This window comes from Carettochelys insculpta, chromosome 7 (genome assembly GCF_033958435.1).
Source record: "Carettochelys insculpta isolate YL-2023 chromosome 7, ASM3395843v1, whole genome shotgun sequence".
In the NCBI taxonomy this organism is placed as follows: domain Eukaryota; kingdom Metazoa; phylum Chordata; order Testudines; family Carettochelyidae; genus Carettochelys; species Carettochelys insculpta.
Genome location: NC_134143.1, coordinates 24,617,013 through 24,636,200, shown reverse-complemented (window position 1 = coordinate 24,636,200; position 19,188 = coordinate 24,617,013). Strand labels below are relative to the sequence as shown.

At 41.1% G+C, this 19,188-nt stretch overlaps 1 protein-coding gene across 2 annotated transcripts in view; it reads right to left on the bottom strand.

The window, feature by feature from the left end:
• Positions 1-19,188, bottom strand: part of BICC1 (BicC family RNA binding protein 1) — a 193,283-nt gene that overhangs the window by 83,069 nt on the left and 91,026 nt on the right. For both annotated transcript variants that reach the window (XM_075000141.1, XM_075000142.1), the window contains exon 3: positions 193-262. In XM_075000141.1, coding sequence (XP_074856242.1) covers positions 193-262 — 70 coding nt within the window. The remainder of the gene's footprint in view (positions 1-192; positions 263-19,188) is intronic.

The window sequence follows — 19,188 nt, the reverse complement described above, 5'->3', positions numbered from 1 at the left end:
AAGCTTACAAGGCAATTCAAATAAGTAGAGGGTAAATAAAATATCCAAGAACAATAGGAGATTAAACAAAAGGTTCAAAGTCTAATAATATAAGAAATCACCTAAACTGAGATTTAATTAGATGTTGTTACTGTGGGGCTTGATACCCCCCCCCAATATTTTTGAAATTTGAAAGTAAAACAAGCAAATTACCTTTTTTTGACTTTGCTCCAATCTTCAGCTTGGATGGCCAAGCAATCTGTGTGTTTGTTTCTTCCATAATCTGTTAAAAGGGAAAAAAAAATGATTTCAAATGCAACTGTTCTACGCTCAGTAGGTATTTTTGCAGTGAAATCATATCCATCTTTTTATACATGCCCTAGTAAATATATTTAAAAATACAGTTAATGATAAAAGGGTTTTGTGCTTGTGAGCATGGGAGACTGAAGGCTTGTGATTCAAAACCACCTAAAAGGTTTGACGTAAGATCCAAGGAAGTCACACATCTTTGGCCTCATACATTTGCCACAGCAGTCAATAGAATGACCCCTACAGACTTCAGTGGGAGAGGGATCAGTCCCACAGTAACAGTTTCTTGGCTTTAAAGCAATTTTTCATACAAGTATAAAATGATTTTTATATAAATCCTAGAATTTTATTGGGCTAATTTTGAAAGTTTACTAACTAATTCACTTCCGCTTGCATTCAGGATATGTTGTATAAGTTTGTTTCACTACTCTTTAGTTATTTTAAAAAAGAAGAAGAAATTCTCTCTCAGAGTCTAGAGTTCAAATACATCTTTTGCTTATTGGATTTAGCAGCTCATGCTTGCTCTCAAAGTGCCGGAATTCTTTCTTCTCTGAAGTCAGATGACGTGGCATCTAAATTGCCTGTAAGATGTTCATACAGAAGAACAGAAAAATAAGAATGTTCCCTAGCAAAAAAAAATCCAATGATGTGGACCACATCCTCATTTTGTTGCACAGCACTCACTTCAGAGGAGCCACATTAATCTACTCCAAACAGAAGTTTAGGCTATAAATTGTTCAGTAAGTGATTTGTTGTTATGCTCTTTCCTTGCAATTTAATAATATGTAATATTTCATACTGTTTTAATGGCTACCATTTTAATTACACTGATAGCGAAATTTTTGTAACCAACAATGTAACTGGCACAGTAAATACTCTGAATACTTTTTATAAATTATATTTTTAATAAGTATTTATTAAGATGGACATTTTGACATGAAAAAATTCCAATCAGTGATTGGGGGAAAAAATGCCAACCAGTACAATCAAATCAGTCTTGGCACTGTGTAAAATGAATACATAAAAAGAAGAATTTAAATTCCAAAAAAAATAGCAATGGAAAAAGGAAAACTAGGGGAACGCAGAAAATTAGGAGAACCAGAAACTGCAACATTCATCAGTCCCATATAGTGGCAACATCCAGGACACATGCACTAATTAAAGAATTCCTAATATATACTCTTTCCTGCCCAAATCAACAACACAAGTCTTGTACAGACAATTTCTAGATTAGCAAACCATGTGGAAAAAAATGAAAATGTCAGCCAGAACTTACTGTACTAGACTTTGTTTCAGTAACTATGGGATAATAAAATTCAGCTGCAGAAAAGATAATAGAATTCAGCTGCAGTGAAATTCTGTCAGGAATATATACCTATTTCTTAGCAGCCTCCCGTCCAGATGTGAAGAAATACACTAGTAAGAAATGAGTTTAGATGAACCAAACCTTTCACTCACATTGACTTCATTTGTATGCATTTCACTCCACAAAAGAAAGACTCGACCACATGGCATTTTGAATTTTTAGTTGTTTGATATCTCACTAATTATTTGACATGGTAACCCTTTTGGGACCAACCAAAGAACAAACAAATTTAAAAAGAAGTAAACTTTCAGATCCTTTGAAAACATATGCAAGTTCTACTCCAGTACAGAGAAGGAATCGATGGTACTGTGCTATGCGCTTCCCTTACCTCCTGATTTAGTGCAGGCCATTCTCTGTCAAGTTCAGGCTATGGGGATGAAGAGAGACTAGCAAGGCAAACCACGTTGTGCCAAGTACTTTGCAAAGGCAAATCACCACAAATTAATGCTAACTAAACAAAACACCAACTTATGAGAGTTCTAGTCAATGTCTCTATTGACCAACAGAAGGCTCTGAAGGCAGTAACCAGCATGGGAGCTTTGAAAGCTTTGCTCTTTTGCAGACAAAAGAAAGAGTTGCTCAACTAGGACTCAATAGGCCTCCATGTAGATGATGACGGAAAAACCATGTGCCTTGAGAGATGGATGGATGAGGGGAGAGAAGAGGAGGAGGAAGGAAAAAAGGGAGAAGAGAGGGGAGAAGAGGGAGGAAACTGAACTTTCTCCACAACAGAAAAATCAGAATCATCATTTAACTAAGGCATTTTTCAGTCCCTTAAGTGGTTTACTTCAAAAAACTGGAGCCCATGACCACTGTGATGCAAGAACTCCTAATGCCAATTGGCAAGGGGGTTTATAAAGGTTACAGAAATCTCCTGAACCCGGTACATACATTCTGGTTTACCTAAGAATGTTATGTGAGGTCTCATACAAAAGCTGGCATCACACCGGTCATCCAATATCACTGTGAAATATAAGACAGAGGTACTTATGTGTTTTTAAGTCTATATCAGGAAATTGGTCACCATCAAAAATATGTTTTCCATCCAACATGGGATGCTTATCTACCTTTTTACATGTAAGTTGAATGTTCTCAGTCACAATGGTTCTATCATCTATAAGAACACAAAACGAACGATTACAAAAAAAAGTTCAGAAAGAATCTAACAGGAAGGAGAAAAAATGTGTGTGTGGAGGGAAGGGTTCATTACAAAAGTATGCCTGATTATATGTGGGACTGATACGGGCATCCCTCGCTAAGAAAGTGAATGGACACTCTCTATAAAACCTATTATGATTCTGTTATATATGTAGCCATTTGTCTGCAATATTCTTACCTTGCTATTGCTTGAATTATTCTAAGCCATCCCAACCATCCTATGGATGGGAGAGACTGGGGGATTATGGGGGATGCAGCAGCAGGTGTTGTCCCCCTACTCACAGGATGGGCAGTAAAACCTTGGCAGCCTACTCCACTCCACTGTGCAGCACTCTCAGTCCTCTGTTTCCTGCTTCTACAGAGTGGGTGGAAGAAGAGTGCAAAACCTGCTACAGCAGCACCAGGCTCGCCAGAATCCCCTCCAGCAGTGTTGTTCAGAAGAGAGGGTGGGCAGGGCCTGCAGCAAAGTGAAAGCTGCACTGTTGGCGGTGGTGGGAGGTGTTGACTCAGGCACTACCCACGCCCCCAGGACAGCAGTGGTCTTCATTACATATAATTAGCAGGGAGGAAAGAGTAAAAGATCAGCTATACAAGCAGCTGCCAATGGAGGAAAAAAACAAACAAACCAACCACCCCTCACTGAACTAAACGCTACACACCACTATGCCCTTGTTCACTGTATAAAAATGGGGAATCCTGTGTTTGGAACAATATTAGGAGTGAAATCCTTCTATGTCTTTATATCAGACCAAATTGGAATTTAAACCCTATAATCTAAAAGGGGGTACAGGAAAGAGATATAAGTGGTATTTTCATAAGAGCATAAGGGAATAAATAAATAAATGAGCTCATGGGAATAAAGGGACTTCGAAGTAGGCGGGATCCTTTCGAAAAGGAGCCCTGTTGGGACGAGCAGCGTGGCAGCGAGGCACATCAATTTTGAAGTGCCGCGGCCGCCTGCATGCTAATGAAGCGCTGAATATGCATTTCAGCGCTTCATTAGTAAACTTCGAAATGGCCATTTCAAAGTTTGGGGCTAGTGTAGACACGGCCAGGAAGTCTTCCACAGGACTACGTAGCAAACCAGCAGCAGAGTCAGGAACAAAGTCCAGGAAAATAGCGTAACCAAGAGAAATAAGTGACATGGTTATGGCGTTTAAAAATTAGGCAACAAAATGCCTTTTCATACACGCATATTTACTCAAAAAGGTTATTTTACTGTTATCCTAAACATTAAGGCTGTGGCCACACTTGGCCAAAACTTTGAAATGGCTATGCAAATGGCCATTTCAAAGATTATTAATGAGGTGCTGAACTTAACATACACTGCCTCATTAGCATTAGGACACTTCTGGCTGCAGCACTTCGAAAGCGCGTGGCTTGGCATGGCTACAGGGGGGGTCTTTTTCGAAATCCCTTAAGGGGATTTTGAAAGGAGTGGGGTCCTTTCAAAAAGGACCCCCGCGTAGCGACACCAAGCCATGCGCTTTTGAAAGCAGCTCTTTCAAAGTGCTGTGGCTGGAACTGTCCTAATGCTAATGAGGTGCTGAATATTCAATTCAGGGCCTCATTAGTAATCTTTGAAACGGCCATTTGCATGGCTGTTTCGAAGTTTTGGCCAAGTGTGTCCAGAGCCTAAGTCTTTGTATTCAAGTCTGTTTTCAAACAGGTATATTTTAATATTTGTAGGTGAAGAAATACAACCAAATAATCAGTTTTATTCGACAGCTTGGTACAATACATCAAACTCTTCCATATCTGGCAGCCCTGGTTACTGGATATTCAAATGTTGTGGATAATGGAGAGGTATACCCAGCAAAGCATAACACTAAAGAAAAACAAGATTAGATATTAAGAAACAAAAATGTATGCAGAGTACTTTATTTACCAACAACAGTAGTATTATATACTGTAAAGTTATACTGTATTTGCTGTACTTATTTGTATTTACTTTCACTATTCTATACCTATGGAAAACAACTAAAATTTACTTAAGGTTACAAGTCTGTTTATTTGAGAGTTCTGAATATGAAAGAATGCTGGATATGAAAGAGTTTACTGTACATACAGCAAAACTAAGGTCCTGACAATTTCTATTTATAATTCTTAGTATATCTAGTAAACCTCCAAAGATTCATGAGTCGTCATCTCCTTTCAAAGGCATATTTAAAACCTGTTAAGAATAAATCTTAGCAAATACCAGTTCAGCAGCTTGAGCACTGTGTCCAATTTTGGTCACCAATGTAAAGAAAGGACAGAGATACCAGAAAGGAACTAGAGGTAAATGAAAAAAATGGTCCAAGAGATGGAATAGAAGACATAGGAGCAACAGGTGAAGGGACTGGGTATATTTAATTTTGGAAACAAGGAGAGGAAGTGGAGGAGGACAGGATAGCAGCCTTCAAATACTTGAAAGGCTGCCATAGAAAAGTTGAGAAAAGTTGTTGACTCTTACCACAAAGCGCAGAACAAGAGGCAATGGGTTTGAACAACAGTGTGGCAGATTTAGATTAAACCTCTAACACACCACCACCACCACCACCTTCCTAACTGTAAGAACAGTAGGACAATGGAACAGACTGCCTAGGAAGGTTCTGGAAGCTACTTCACTGAAGATTTTCAAAAGGAGCCTACACAGCCATCTGTCTTGGATCTGCAACCTATGGCTCTGGACCCACACTGGGCTCTTTAAAGAGCTTGTCTGATTCCTGATGCTATAACTACTAAGTAAAAAAAAAAAAAATAACCTGCTGGTTATTTTTGATAAACGATGAATGTCCTGCAGTAAACGTTTATCATATTACAAATCATTGTGTGCAAGTTGTTTTTAAAACAGAGGTTCCAAAAAGTAGGGTTTGACATTATTAAGGATTGTCTCCTGTTCATGCGCACTGTGGCTCTTCAATTACTGAGTTTTTTACTGAATTAAAAAAATGGTTCTTCTCGCTGTATTTGATTTCTGACGCCTGGTTAAAACACGACAAAGCCTGCATATTGATGGAGGATTGGCGAACTACTAGATGACCTTTTCATTTCCTTCTAATATTATGGTGCTATGATTCTACACGGTTTAAAACTTTTTCAATAGTATAGAACAAATTCAAGTGAGCCAAGAAACACTTAGAGTAGAAGAAATGGAAGAACTTAGAGAGCTTTACAAAGCACATTTAGAATGATACACAACGCTTTAAAAACCTAGTGGAGAACAATTCCTCTGCTTGACCCATGCCTGGAAAAAAAAAAAGAGTACAGCAAATGTCATTGTATTATGCCATTCCCTTACATTTTGGGATACAAAATATAATGGAACCTCAACTATAACAGCCCTCAATTATTTAAAATGCATTTCTAAGTACTAGAATTACTTTAAGGTCAGCAGTTCTCAAAGTGGGTCATGATTCTATTTTAATGGAGTCATGATGACTGGCATTAGATTTTCTTGGTATCTGGGGCTGAAGGTGAAGTCTGAACCCCACCGCCCAGGACAAAACCCGAACAACTTGAGCCCTTTGGTTCCCTCACAACTTGGTGGGTCTTGAGGTGGCAAGGTTCAGGGGGGCTCAAGCTTTGGTTCCTCCCTCCGTCCCAGAGGTTGTGTAGTAATTGTTGTCACCAGAAATAGAAGCGAGGTGCACTGACTTTTGAGAGTCCCCATTTTAGGTATTAGAATTGACAAATAACTAAGTAAATCAATTTTATATCCTGAAGAAAAGCCAGATCCTAGCATAATACTGCATACAGTATTTTATATCCCTGCTGATCAGATTATATGCCACTCATGTGGGGATGAGGGGCCTGTGGTCCTAAAACAGCAACAAACAGAACAGGATACAAGTTCTACAAGACACAGCTTCAGCCTCGCACAGCCACAGCTCAGGTGAGCATCTGTGATATTATTCTAGTTCAGTTGCTGGAATGGTTGTAGCATGCCTGACAAGCACAGTTTCACATTTCAAATAATCATCTGTGGTGAAAGGTAATATCAGGGCCTCATTAACTTCCTTAGGCCTGGTCTACTATATTGGGTTAGGTTGATGTAGGCTGCATCACCTTAACATAGCTGTGGGAGCATCTTTACTTATATTGGGTTTCCATTAACATAAGTGCCTTGCCCTACAGGAACACAATCTCCCTGAGGCTGTGGCCACACTTGGCCAAAACTTTAAAATGGTCATTTTGAAGATTACTAATGAGGCAGAGAGGAATAAGGGGATTTCAAAAGGTGCGGGGTCCTTCTGAAAGGACCCCCATGTAGCCGTGCCGAGTCGCACGTGTTCAAAAGCGTAGCTTTCGAAGTGCCACGGCCAGAAGCGTCCTAATGCTATGGCCTGAGTGATACAAAGTCACCATTGATTAAATCAAATCAATGCAATGTCAGCATCAACAAGATGCTGCTTATGCAGATTATCAGCAGCTTCCAGTAGCTGCCCCACAATGCCTCAATCTGATAATTCAATCAATTCAAACGTTCCTAGTTAGGATGCTTATTGCTGACACTAGGAGCCAAATGCGTGCGCACATGAACAATTTAATAACTGCAGTTGTATTCTGAGGTAAATTAGGTCAACACAACTTTTACAGTGTAGACAGGGCATTATTCTACTTAAACACAAAGCAACCCATGATATAGTGATAACCTACACCACTTCCCAATACAGTGAAATCAATGCTTCAAGCAGGAAATACTTGATCAGAATTTGTGGTTGGACATCAATGGGACTTATGCTCCTAAATCAGTGTGTTTTTTAAAAAAATATTTATCATAGGTGCCTAAATATGCATGTAAACCTCTAACAAAACTTTGACCTATGTGCACATGCATTCACACACAAAAACCACACTAATCCATTAAAGCACTGAAAATTTAAACAACTTTTTATTGTTAACTTTGAAGCACTTTGACAAATGACTAAAAAATATTTAATAAATATACATTAATTCCTTATGCTCTGCAAATACACAATTAACTTTAAGCATTATTCTAAGCACAACAGGATAATTCATATGAGTAAGGTTATACCCCCATTTAAGTATTTGAAGAAGTAAGGCCCCTATTTCTGAAATACTGTGTGGTGGGTTGTGGGTTTTTTTTTTGGTCTATAATAGTTTTTTTAAAATTCAAATAAGATATCTCACCAGGAGTGGCAATTTTAGAAAAGTAACATTTGTCATTTAGTTCATCATAAATTTGTAATCTAAAGTTACAATGTCACACATTGCAATCAAGCATTTTACTAAATTTCCGTCTGATTTCAGGTCAATGATAAAAATAACCATGGGATTCAAATGACGACTAAAAATCACTCCAACCTGATAGTCAAATTTTATTCAAATCTGAAAGTACTCAGCACTGTTTGCACACTATTTAAAAAAAATCTTAAAGATGACACAAATTTGACTTAACTATTTTAACAGAGACAAACCATTCACATCAGCATTGACTTCCAATGCCTCTGAGGTTATTATTGTAGAATGCTGACAAAAGGTCAGTGCAGGAATCAAAAGGCAAAATCATGCAATTTAAGAATATGTTGTAACAGCTAAACAAAATATTAAGGCATTCAGCTGCTTGTGGATTTTACAGTACTTAGATTTTGGTTTACTTTTACTTGTGTTCTAGTTTTTGACAAACCATTAGTGATTAAATACATATAGTATAAAACATTGTGGAATAAAGTACATATTCTGCTTATTACATTATTTTATCCAAGAATATATTCAGTTCAAACACTAGAGCTTATCTGATTGCATGCCAGAATCGTAAAATTTCAACCAAGAAACCAGTTAATAAAGGTTACATTATTTCAGTAAAGAAATATTTGTTCAGTTCACCTAGCAACTATTTGTAATATTGAAAGGACCTCTATATATTCTGTTGCCTGCCAACTTGGCAATATGCTTTTAATTGCAAAGTAACTTTTCATGTTTATCGACCACCTTGCTTTATTTTTACACCAATTTTATTTACCCTTTCAACTGTTAAATGAAGTCATTTATTTTCCTTACATCCCAATAAAATGGTCAACAAATAAACTGAAATGCTTTATGAATGCAATGGATTTTTGTATTCTCTTTATGCACATGCATATGTATTTGTAGTACCTCTCCCATGGTATCTGTATATTTCCTCTTTCTAAAAATCAGTAATTAAAAACCATCCTATTATTACCCCTCGAAAGCTAACTACTACGCTTGAGACTTGATTGCAGTGCTATGCCCTGACACGGCTATAGAACAATGTTTAACCAAATAAGCTGAATTTTATTAATTCTGTATTTTATTTTGAGGTATGTCTACACTGCAATTAAACCACCAGTTTTCCCATGCCAGCTGACTCTGACAAAGGGGCAGCACAGGCATTCAGGCTCAAGCTTCGGCTCTAGAACTCTATCAAAGGGACAACCTTAGAGCCCAGGCTCCAGCCCAAGCTTGAACATCTATCCCTCAATTAAATAGCCCCTTACTGCGAGACCCGTGAGCCTAAGTCAGCTGCAGGTGTCTACCCTGACACTTTCCAAATGGCTAAGTGTAAGTCTTGTCTTGCTTGGAAGAGGGTTTCTATTTGTCTATTCATGTTAACAGCATTACCTTGATATGACTGAAGCCCTAGCAAGATGGAAGGAAACATGTTAGTTGGGCATTCTGTAACATAGGCTCCCACCTTGGCTCCCATTCTCTAAATTAGTGTTTGTTTATTAGAGCTATAATTTATAAGCTCTAATAAATGAGGATAGAACAAGGAGCAATGGTTAAACACTGGAATAAATTACCTAGGGGAGTTGTGGAATCTCCATTACTGGAGATATTTAAGAGCAGGTTAGACAGACAGCTATCAGGGATGGTCTAGACAGTGCTTGGCCCTGCCATAAAGGCAGGGGACTGGACTTGATGACCTCTCGAGGTCCCTTCCAGTTCTAGTGTTCTATGAAACATCTATGGAGCAGCACCAGTGTAGTAGGTTCTAAGAAAGGATATAAAGGTGGATTTGGGGACATTGTGGTGAAAGATGAAGGAAATAATAGATAAACTAGGGGAAAGGAGACAGAAGGGGCAAATAGGTGGACAGACTGGCTTGAAGAAAGATCTTAGGAAGAGGGGGAACAACAGGACGCAAAGGCAGAGAGATAAGTTGTGGAAGAGTCATAAAACCACAAAATCAGGAGCATCAGTTTTATGCTAGACACACAGCAGGCAGTGCAGAGACTGTAGTGCAAGCAGAATAAAGTAACAGTGCTAAATAAGTGATTATTTGTCAGGGGAATTCCAGATGTACTAGGAAGTAGGGAAAATGACTAATGAAGGCCTGGGAGTGGAAAGATGCAATAACTGAGGAGCCAGATCACTAATACCTCAACAAAGGTTTTGACAGAGAATAAAGGGGAATGGGCCAAAATCTTGCTGATGGGAGGCTGTATCCAGCCTATTTAATGGGATGAGGGTGGGGATGACAAGTTACTTGAAGTAACTTGGGTTAAAAGTAAATAATCAACATTTAAACAGATGGATGTAGGGGTTAGCAATGCCTACCCAACCTCTATCTATGGCTACACACAGTTGTAATGCAAAAATGAAAGGAGACTGTAGTAAACCTTGGTACGTCTGCACCTACGGAAGTGATGCAATAAATAGTATCTTGTGATTACCCATGAGATTTTACCGTGTTACCTAAATTCACATTCATTACTGAGTTTTGATACACACACAAGGGTCTCTCAACCTATTTAATATTGTAAGCCATGTATGCCACAGCCACATGGCAGCCTGCACCCTGACTCCAGGGAGCCAGGTGGCAGCCCTGATCGCATATCCTGCATCTCAGACCCTGTGAGACACACTAGGAATCTCAGACCACACAGACCTCTTTAAGCAGCCTCTGTCCCTGCCGCACTGGGGAGCCTTGCAGCCTCTGACTCTGCCACATAGCCTGGCAGCCTTTAGCACACAGCTTGGCTGCAGCTGTACGCTAACTGCAACCATAAGCTGCGTCTACATGTGCACGCTACTTCGAAGTAGCGGCACCAACTTCGAAATAGCGCCCGTCACGTCTACACGCGTCGGGCGCTATTTCGAAGTTAACTTCGACGTTAGGCGGCGAGACGTCGAAGTCGCTAACCTCATGAGGAGATAGGAATAGCGCCCTACTTCGACGTTCAACGTCGAAGTAGGGACCGTGTAGACGATCCGCGTCCCGCAACGTCGAAATTGCTGGGTCCTCCATGGCGGCCATCAGCTGGGGGGTTGAGAGATGCTCTCTCTCCAGCCCCTGCGGGGCTCTATGGTCACCGTGGGCAGCAGCCCTTAGCCCAGGGCTTCTGGCTGCTTCTGCGGCAGCTGGGGATCTATGCTGCAGGCACAGGGTCTGCAACCAGTTGTCAGCTCTGTGTATCTTGTGTTGTTTAGTGCAACTGTGTCTGGGAGGGGCCCTTTAAGGGAGCGGCTTGCTGTTGAGTCCGCCCTGTGACCCTGTCTGCAGCTGTGCCTGGCATCCCTATTTCGATGTGTGCTACTTTGACGTGTAGACGTTCCCTTGCTGCGCCTATTTCGATGTTGGGCTGAGCAACGTCGAAGTTGAACATCGACGTTGCCGGCCCTGGAGGACGTGTAGACGTTATTCATCGAAATAGACTATTTCGATGTCACAACATTGAAATAAACTATTTCGATGTTGGCTGCACGTGTAGACGTAGCCATAGTGGGGGAGCTGACCTGCTCCTGTAAGGAAGGGGTTAAGAGAGGCTGGAGGGGGCCTGTGCAGTAACCCAACCAATTAGGAAGGGGCTTAGAAGTAGCCAATCAGAGGGCAGCTTTCTGGAGCAGCTTTGTATATAAAGAGCTGCTCAACAGAGCTGAGTCAGTTGGGTCGTAACTGGATCCCAGCAGTGGAGCAGCACCTTACACCAAGCAGGGCTGGGCAAACTAAGGGGAGCTAGGGAGAGGCTCTAGTCTGACACCTGCTAGACTGCTGGCCTGGATACAGAGGCCACAAGGGACGTGCCCAGGGAAAGAAAAGCAGTAAAGGGAGATCAAGAGGAAGAGGGCATGACATGGCTGCCACCAGAACATCCCTCACCAAAGGAAAAACAGATGTACAATTCTAAAATAGAAGTCATTTTTAATCAGAGAAAGAGCTGAAATATCTCCCATATAGGAAATGTTATGTCAGTATTTGTTAAACTATGTTCCACAGAACTCTGGTGTTATGTGAACAAATCACAGGTGCGCCATGAGTGTCTGACACTTGGATATACATCGATGGTATATATTTTGTTATTAAAAACAGATACAATATTACTATTTCATTGCTACGATACCTGATTAAATTACTTCATTTTCTTTTTGGTGTATATGTTGCTTTTTTCTTTTTGGTCTGACATTTTTTGAAGAAAACTTTCATAGGTGTTCTCAGAAACATTGTGTTATGTTACTGTGTTATAATCACCATGATCAAATCACCATTTTACAGTTACATAATGAACTCACAGTAGACATGTTTTATTTGCAGCATAAAGTGTTTGCCTCCACATTTTTCTATTATTTTCTCTCTCCAGGCAAGGAAAATCAGAGTTCTAAGTACCAGTTATACTAGGTGGTCCTAAGGCTTTCCCAAATTTTACAAAGTTGAACCAAATTTACAAATCAATGCTGTTGTGTGGAATAAGGGTGGGGGCCCACAGCCTGATTAGGCCCCTGCTTACTTGGATCTGAACCCTGATGAAGCTTCCCTCACCCCTTTTTGCTTCTCACAAGTATATGGTCTGACTGATGTTTTTGTAGGTCAGTGGCCTCTGACCAAAAAAGGTTCCCTGCCCCAGGTGTAGAAAAAACCTGCACTCCCCCAAGGGGTGAAAAGAAGAATGACAAAACATAAGTTAAGTGTTACGCTATAACACACAAAAGTATCCAATGAACCTATGAAAAAAAGGACCAAAACAATAACCCACAGAAAGTTTGACTTTTTTTCCCCTTGAGATAATAATGGTATAACCCAGGGAATCAGTTTAGATAAATATTGTCTGATCTTCATTTAACCTCTGTTGGATTAGCAAATAAACTGCTGTATCGTTAGACACTTCACAAAGCTGTACACTGGACAGAAAACATTTAGCCCCCAATTCTGGAAATGCTTACACAGAGAAGTCCCTGCACTCCACAGAAGGACCTAATGATGATGGGGTTACACTCAGGTGCAAGGGCTTGTTTGAATGTATTCCTTGCAGGGTTGAGGTCTTATTTCTAAAGTCATACCTAATTGTTATGCCTATTAAACTATGAATCTCCCCTTCATAGGACATGGGAAGAACAAGATTGCCTGCAGTATCTCCAAAATGTTCACAACAGTAGCAGTTCTGAAGTAAAGTAGACTACAATCAAACCTCATGCTTAAAGGCTTCAGCCTGCATGAGTCAGAAATTAATTGTTGCCTTGAGAGACAATTGGCTTGATACAGTCTAGAGTGCTTTCACCTCACCCATTTTCTCTAAAGCACCAGACAGGCAACAGCTGGCAAGACACATACAATAGAGGATTGAGCAGTGTGCCAAATTAGTACAGAGAATCTTCTCTCTCAAAGCCTGGTTGGTGTATCTTGTTCACATGCTCAAGGTCCTACTGACCTCCAGTTAGGTCAAGAAGAAATTTCCTCTCAGGAAAGTTACAGGGAACATGGAGTTTTTGTGCACTCCTCTGTAACAAGGCCTGTGCACTTCTCCAACAGGGATCATCAGGGCGCATCTTCCAGTCAATTCCCTCCACTTCAGAGGCTGAAGGAGTTACTAACACCTTGCTGTCTCTTTCCCTGAACCCTTGGCACCGAGTCCAGCCTTTGGATGACTGAACTGCTTTGGTCTAACTCTGGGGTGGCCAAACGTTTTTCATCTGAGGCCACATGACAATTTTTTACATGTTCCAGGGGCCTACCACAAAATAGCCCCAGGCCCGTCCCTCACACTCCCAGGCTTAAATCCCTCTCAGCCCTAAACTGTGCCCCCCACACCTGCCTCTAGGCTTAAACCCCTCCCAGCCCAAACCACCTCTCTCCAGGCTTAAACCCCTTACAGCCCCAAACCCAGGCTTAACTTGCCTTGCATAGGAGTTCCACATACCACTGCTTCCCCACTGCTGCTCCTCTGCGAGGCTGCAGTCTCCTCACTGAAGCTGCATGTTTCCCCCCAGCCCTCCTACTTCCTTCTCCCGTATACAGCATGGCAGGAGGAGCTCCCTGTACTGCTGCACTGAAATAATGGGACTCAATTTAATTGGTTTAATGGCTGGATCTCTGCTGCTGGCCTTTAAATCAATTAAAATGAGGTCTACTCTTTCAGCACAGCAGGGCAGGTAGCTGGAGGAGTGAGTGAGTGTCGGGAGCTGCAAACGGGTCCTTAAAGAGCCACGTGCAACCAGGAGCCACCCAGCCAGCTTTCAAAATCTCACCACTGCTGGCTCTGTGGGCTGGATGAAAAGGCTTCATGGGCTGCATACTGGACCACAGGTCTCATGTTGGTCACTCCTGGTCTAACCAAAGGTTTTGTTTGGGCTCCGTATAAGGGTGTCTGGGTGCAATTTAGTGGCCTGCACATTCAGGATAGATTAGATAACTCAATGGTACCTTGTGGCTTGTGAGGAATTCTCAAGCAAATACAGTAGAACCTCAGTGTTACAAACACTAGTTTTATGTCCTGACTGATCAACCATACCTCTTTTGGGAGCGGAAGTATGGCACCAAGCAGCAGCAGACACCAAAAAATGAAATGGGGAGTTGGTGGAGAAAATACAGCACAGGACTGTGTAAAACGTAATTTTTTTTAAAAGGTGGGGAAGTTTAGAAACAAAGATTTGACAAGGTAAGAATGCTTCTATACTGCTTCATTTAAACTAACATGATTAAAAGGAACATTTTGTTTCTATATAGTATATTTGATAGCTCAATGTTCATTTGTAAAGTTTTGAAACAATCACCACAACATTTTATTCAGCATTTTAAATATATTAACATTACAAAAACAACTGACTCAAGGTATTTAACTCTGAGGTTCTAACTTACACCTAGGTGTTTTAAAAAAAATTCTCCATCTAGTTGAAGGGTAATATTTAGCTAAGTTCCAGGTTACTCTATACGGTCACTTATATGAACAAGGTTTAATATTAGCAGAGTTTTAAAAAATGCTTTTTTAAATATGTCTGAAACAAAGTGTGCTTCAACATTGCACAACTCAGACAAATTTTCTTCAGACCATTAGGCTTGTGGGCCTATTAAAATAAGCTACATATCCATTTTCAATCCTGCAAACTCAATCGATGCCCAGGGCACGTTATTAAATTGACAGTTTGCAGATGCTTGGTTGTGCCACATTTATATATTATATAAAAATGTGTAACATTTTCAGAATGAGCACTTTGATACTGTGTCTAATGGAGATCAAAGCAACTACTGAGGATTTTTTCCTTTCAATGTCTGACCACAAATAAAAATAAGCATCATTTTGCCATCTGCACTTTTACATCGGGTTTTTACACATATGCACTGAAAAAAAAAAACAACCCACTATCCTGAGGGAGAGACTTGCTGGAAGTGGTTTTATTTTACTATTAAAGAAAAAAAGTGTGGGGGCGATGGGGGAGGGGTAAATGTATTTTTCCATTTAATTTTGGGTATCTGCCATTTGCTTTCTTGGAATAGTTACAATGCAATATTTCAAGGCACAACATAGCAGTACAATAAAACCCTGATTAGCTGACTCTCTGTTATCCAACATACACTGCCCTGGGTGACGTGGGGTAAAACAGAATGTTGGATAATTGCTCCTCCAGCCCCATGGCAGCCAGCAGCCCACCCTGCAGAAGGGTTCTCAGCAGTCGGCAGTACACACCCCTTTTTCCCCCACCCCACCCTTCCTTCCCCAACAATTATCCAACATTTTTGGTTATCCAACCATGAGTCAGTGCCACCTATGTTGGATAATCAGGATTTTACTGTACTTACAGAAATGATAGTGGAAGGCAAGGTACATTAATGAAACCTGTAACAGTTCTCATTTAAAAATAGAGTGAAACAATGGGAAATGCAATAAATAAAGAAAACATATCCATAGCTCTCATTTAATTAAATATATTACACAGACTAATGACTTTCAAGAATAAAAATAGGCAGATCATAAAATGAACCAAAGCAAGAATTTTGCATATTACCTCTTTAAAAAGGGCACTGATGATCTTAATACGTAAAAGGTCTACTAACAAGACCAGGGCATATAGACAGATCAGCGTCACAGGCATATACAACACAAAGAAACTCAGAATCTTTGCTGTGTCAAGTTTTCAAAAATGTAGTTATCATTCCAAGATGAGTTATATTACCAGGTATTAAGAGGGAATTATATTGGTCTAAAATAGATACTGAAAACTAAGTGTCAGACAGTAATTGGAATCAGCAACAATTATTGGCGTGATCATGTGTCACAAAACTTAACTTCTACTATTAAATCAAAGAAGCTGCTACTGCTTACACAACTTGAAGACAAACTTCCAGATTACAAAACATTCCTCCCAATCACAGACTTATCAAATTATGAAACAGCATACCAAAGAGAAATTAAGAAAAAGTGTCTCTGATACTACATTTGCTTATTGTGGACTCCTCCTGAGGGTAGAAACAACAGTCTGGACCTACATATAGAATGCTTTCGCTGACGCGCAAAGGCAGAAATTGTGGAGAGAGAGCATTGTTTGCCTCACAACTTCAGTCGTGCGGAATGCAATGCCATCCACAGCCTCAGAAACAACCTGATATTATAATCAAAGAGGCAGATAAAGGAGGAGCTACTGTCATCATGAACAGGTCTGACTACCAGAAGGAGGCTTCCAGACAACTCTCCAATACCAAATTTTACAGGCTACTGTCCTCAGATCCCACCAAGGAAAACACTAAGAAACTACACCATCTGCTCAGGACACTCCCTACACAAGCACAAGAACAGATTTATACCAAACACACCTCTAGAGCCCCGTCCAGGGCTATTCTACCTACTACCCAAGATCCACAAACCTGGAAATCCTGGATGCCCCATTATCTCGGGCATAGGCACTCTCACTGAAGGACTGCCTGGTGATGTGGACTCTCTCCTCAGACCCTATGCCACCAGCACTCCCCTAGCGATCTCCGAGACACCACTGACTTCCTGAGAAAACTGCGAGGCATTGATGACCTACCAGAAAACAGTATCCTAGCCACCATGGATATAGAGGCTCTCTATACCAACATCCCACACAAAGACGGAATAAATGCTGTCCAGAACAGTATCGCTGATGATGCTACAGCACATCTGATGGCTGAGCTCTGTAACTTTATCCTCACACGCAACTATTTCAGATTTGGCGACGATATATACCTTCAAATCAGCAGCACACCGAGGGGTACCTGCATGGCCCCTCAATATGCCAATATTTTCATGGCTGACCTGGAACAGCGCTTCCTTAGCTCTCGTCCACTAACACCCCGTCTCTACTTACGCTACACTGATGACATCTTCATCATCTGGACCCATGGGAAGGAGACTCTGGTGGAATTCCACCGGGACTTCAACAACTTTCACCCCAACATCAACCTCAGCCTGGAACAGTCCACACAGGAGATCCACTTCCTGGACACCACGGTGCTAATACACGATAGCCACATCAATACCACCCTGTACCGTAAACCTACTGACCGCTACGCCTACCTTCATGCCTCTAGCTTCCATCCCAGACACACCACATGATCCTTTGTCTACAGCCAAGCTATATAAGATATAACCACATTTGCTCCAACCCCTCCGACAGAGACAAACACCTACAGGATCTCTACCAAGCATTCTTGAAACTGCAATACCCACCTGAGGAAGTGAAAAAACAGATCAACAGAGCCAGATGTGTGCCACGAAGCCTCTTACTACAGGACAAGCCCAAGAGAGAAACCAACAGAACACCACTAGCCATCACCTACAGTCCTCAGCTAAAACCTCTACAGAGCATCATCAGGGATTTACAACCCATCCTGGACAATGATCCCCCACTTTCACAGGCCTTGGGAGGCAGACCAGTCCTTGCCCACAGACAATCTGCCAACCTGAAGCAAATCCTAACCAACAACTATACACCGCACCACAGTCACTCTAACTCAGGGACTCATCCATGCAACAAACCTCATTGCCAGCTCTGCCCACATATTGACACCAGCAACACCATTACAGCACCTAACCAGATCAGCCACATCATCGTGGGTTCATTCAGCTGCACATCTACCAATATAATTTATGCCATCATGTGCCAGCAATGCCCCTCTGCTATATACATCGGACAAACTGGACAGTCTCTATGTAAAAGAATAAACGCACACAAATCAGATATCAGAAATGGCAATATACAAAAACCCGTAGGAGAGCACTTCAATCTCCCAGGCCACACAGTAGCAGACTAAAAAGTAGCTATCTTACAGCAAAGAAGTTTCAGGACCAGACTCCAAAGAGAAATTTCTGAGCTACTATTCATCTGCAAATTCGATGTCCTCAGCTCTGGCTTAAACAAAGACTGCGAATGGCTGGCTAAATACAGAAGCAGCTTCCCCTCCCTTGGTGTTCACACCTCCAGATCAACTGCTGGTAGTAAGCCTCACCCTTGCTGACTGAGCTAACCTTGTTATCTGCGTGCTTGCTCTGGCTTATTTATAGCTGGCCCTGCAGATTTTCAGGACCAGCATCTGATGAAGTGAGTCCGTGCTCACGAAAGCTCACGCTCAAAACTTTTCTGTTAGTCTATAAGGTGCCACAGGACCCTTCGTTGCTGTTACAGATCCAGATTAACATGGCTACCCCTCCGATACATTTGCTTAGTAGCAACTGCAGAGGTCCTACCACAATGCAAACGAGGAAAAGTGGAGAAGAAAAAAGCGGCAAAAACTGCCCCACACCACTCCAACAGCTACCAAAACCTGCCTCTTTTGTGAGAAGCTATGTGGTTCCAGAGTTGGGCTGGTCAGCCATCAACGGACTCACAAATAGGAGGGTGACATGAAGATGTCCTGCTCATTATCGAGTGACCACCAAAAAGGGAAGAATAGCAAACTCCCTTACTCTTAGGCTTCCAATTATCAGCAGTGTATGCAGAAGAATGCTATCAAATGCTGAGAAAAACAGACATCATATTTTAGAGGAGCTAGTACCCAATGATAGATGTTAATTTGTGAACAATATGTAATGTATCAGACAAGGAACGAAGAGTACAAAAACTTCTGAGTGAGTGTTTACTTAACAGGTCTATTTGCTTCTGTCTGTTCTTCCCTCATATTAAATTTGCGCTCATGCACTTTTTTTTATCATGTGCAGTAAATTTCAGCACCTGGAACA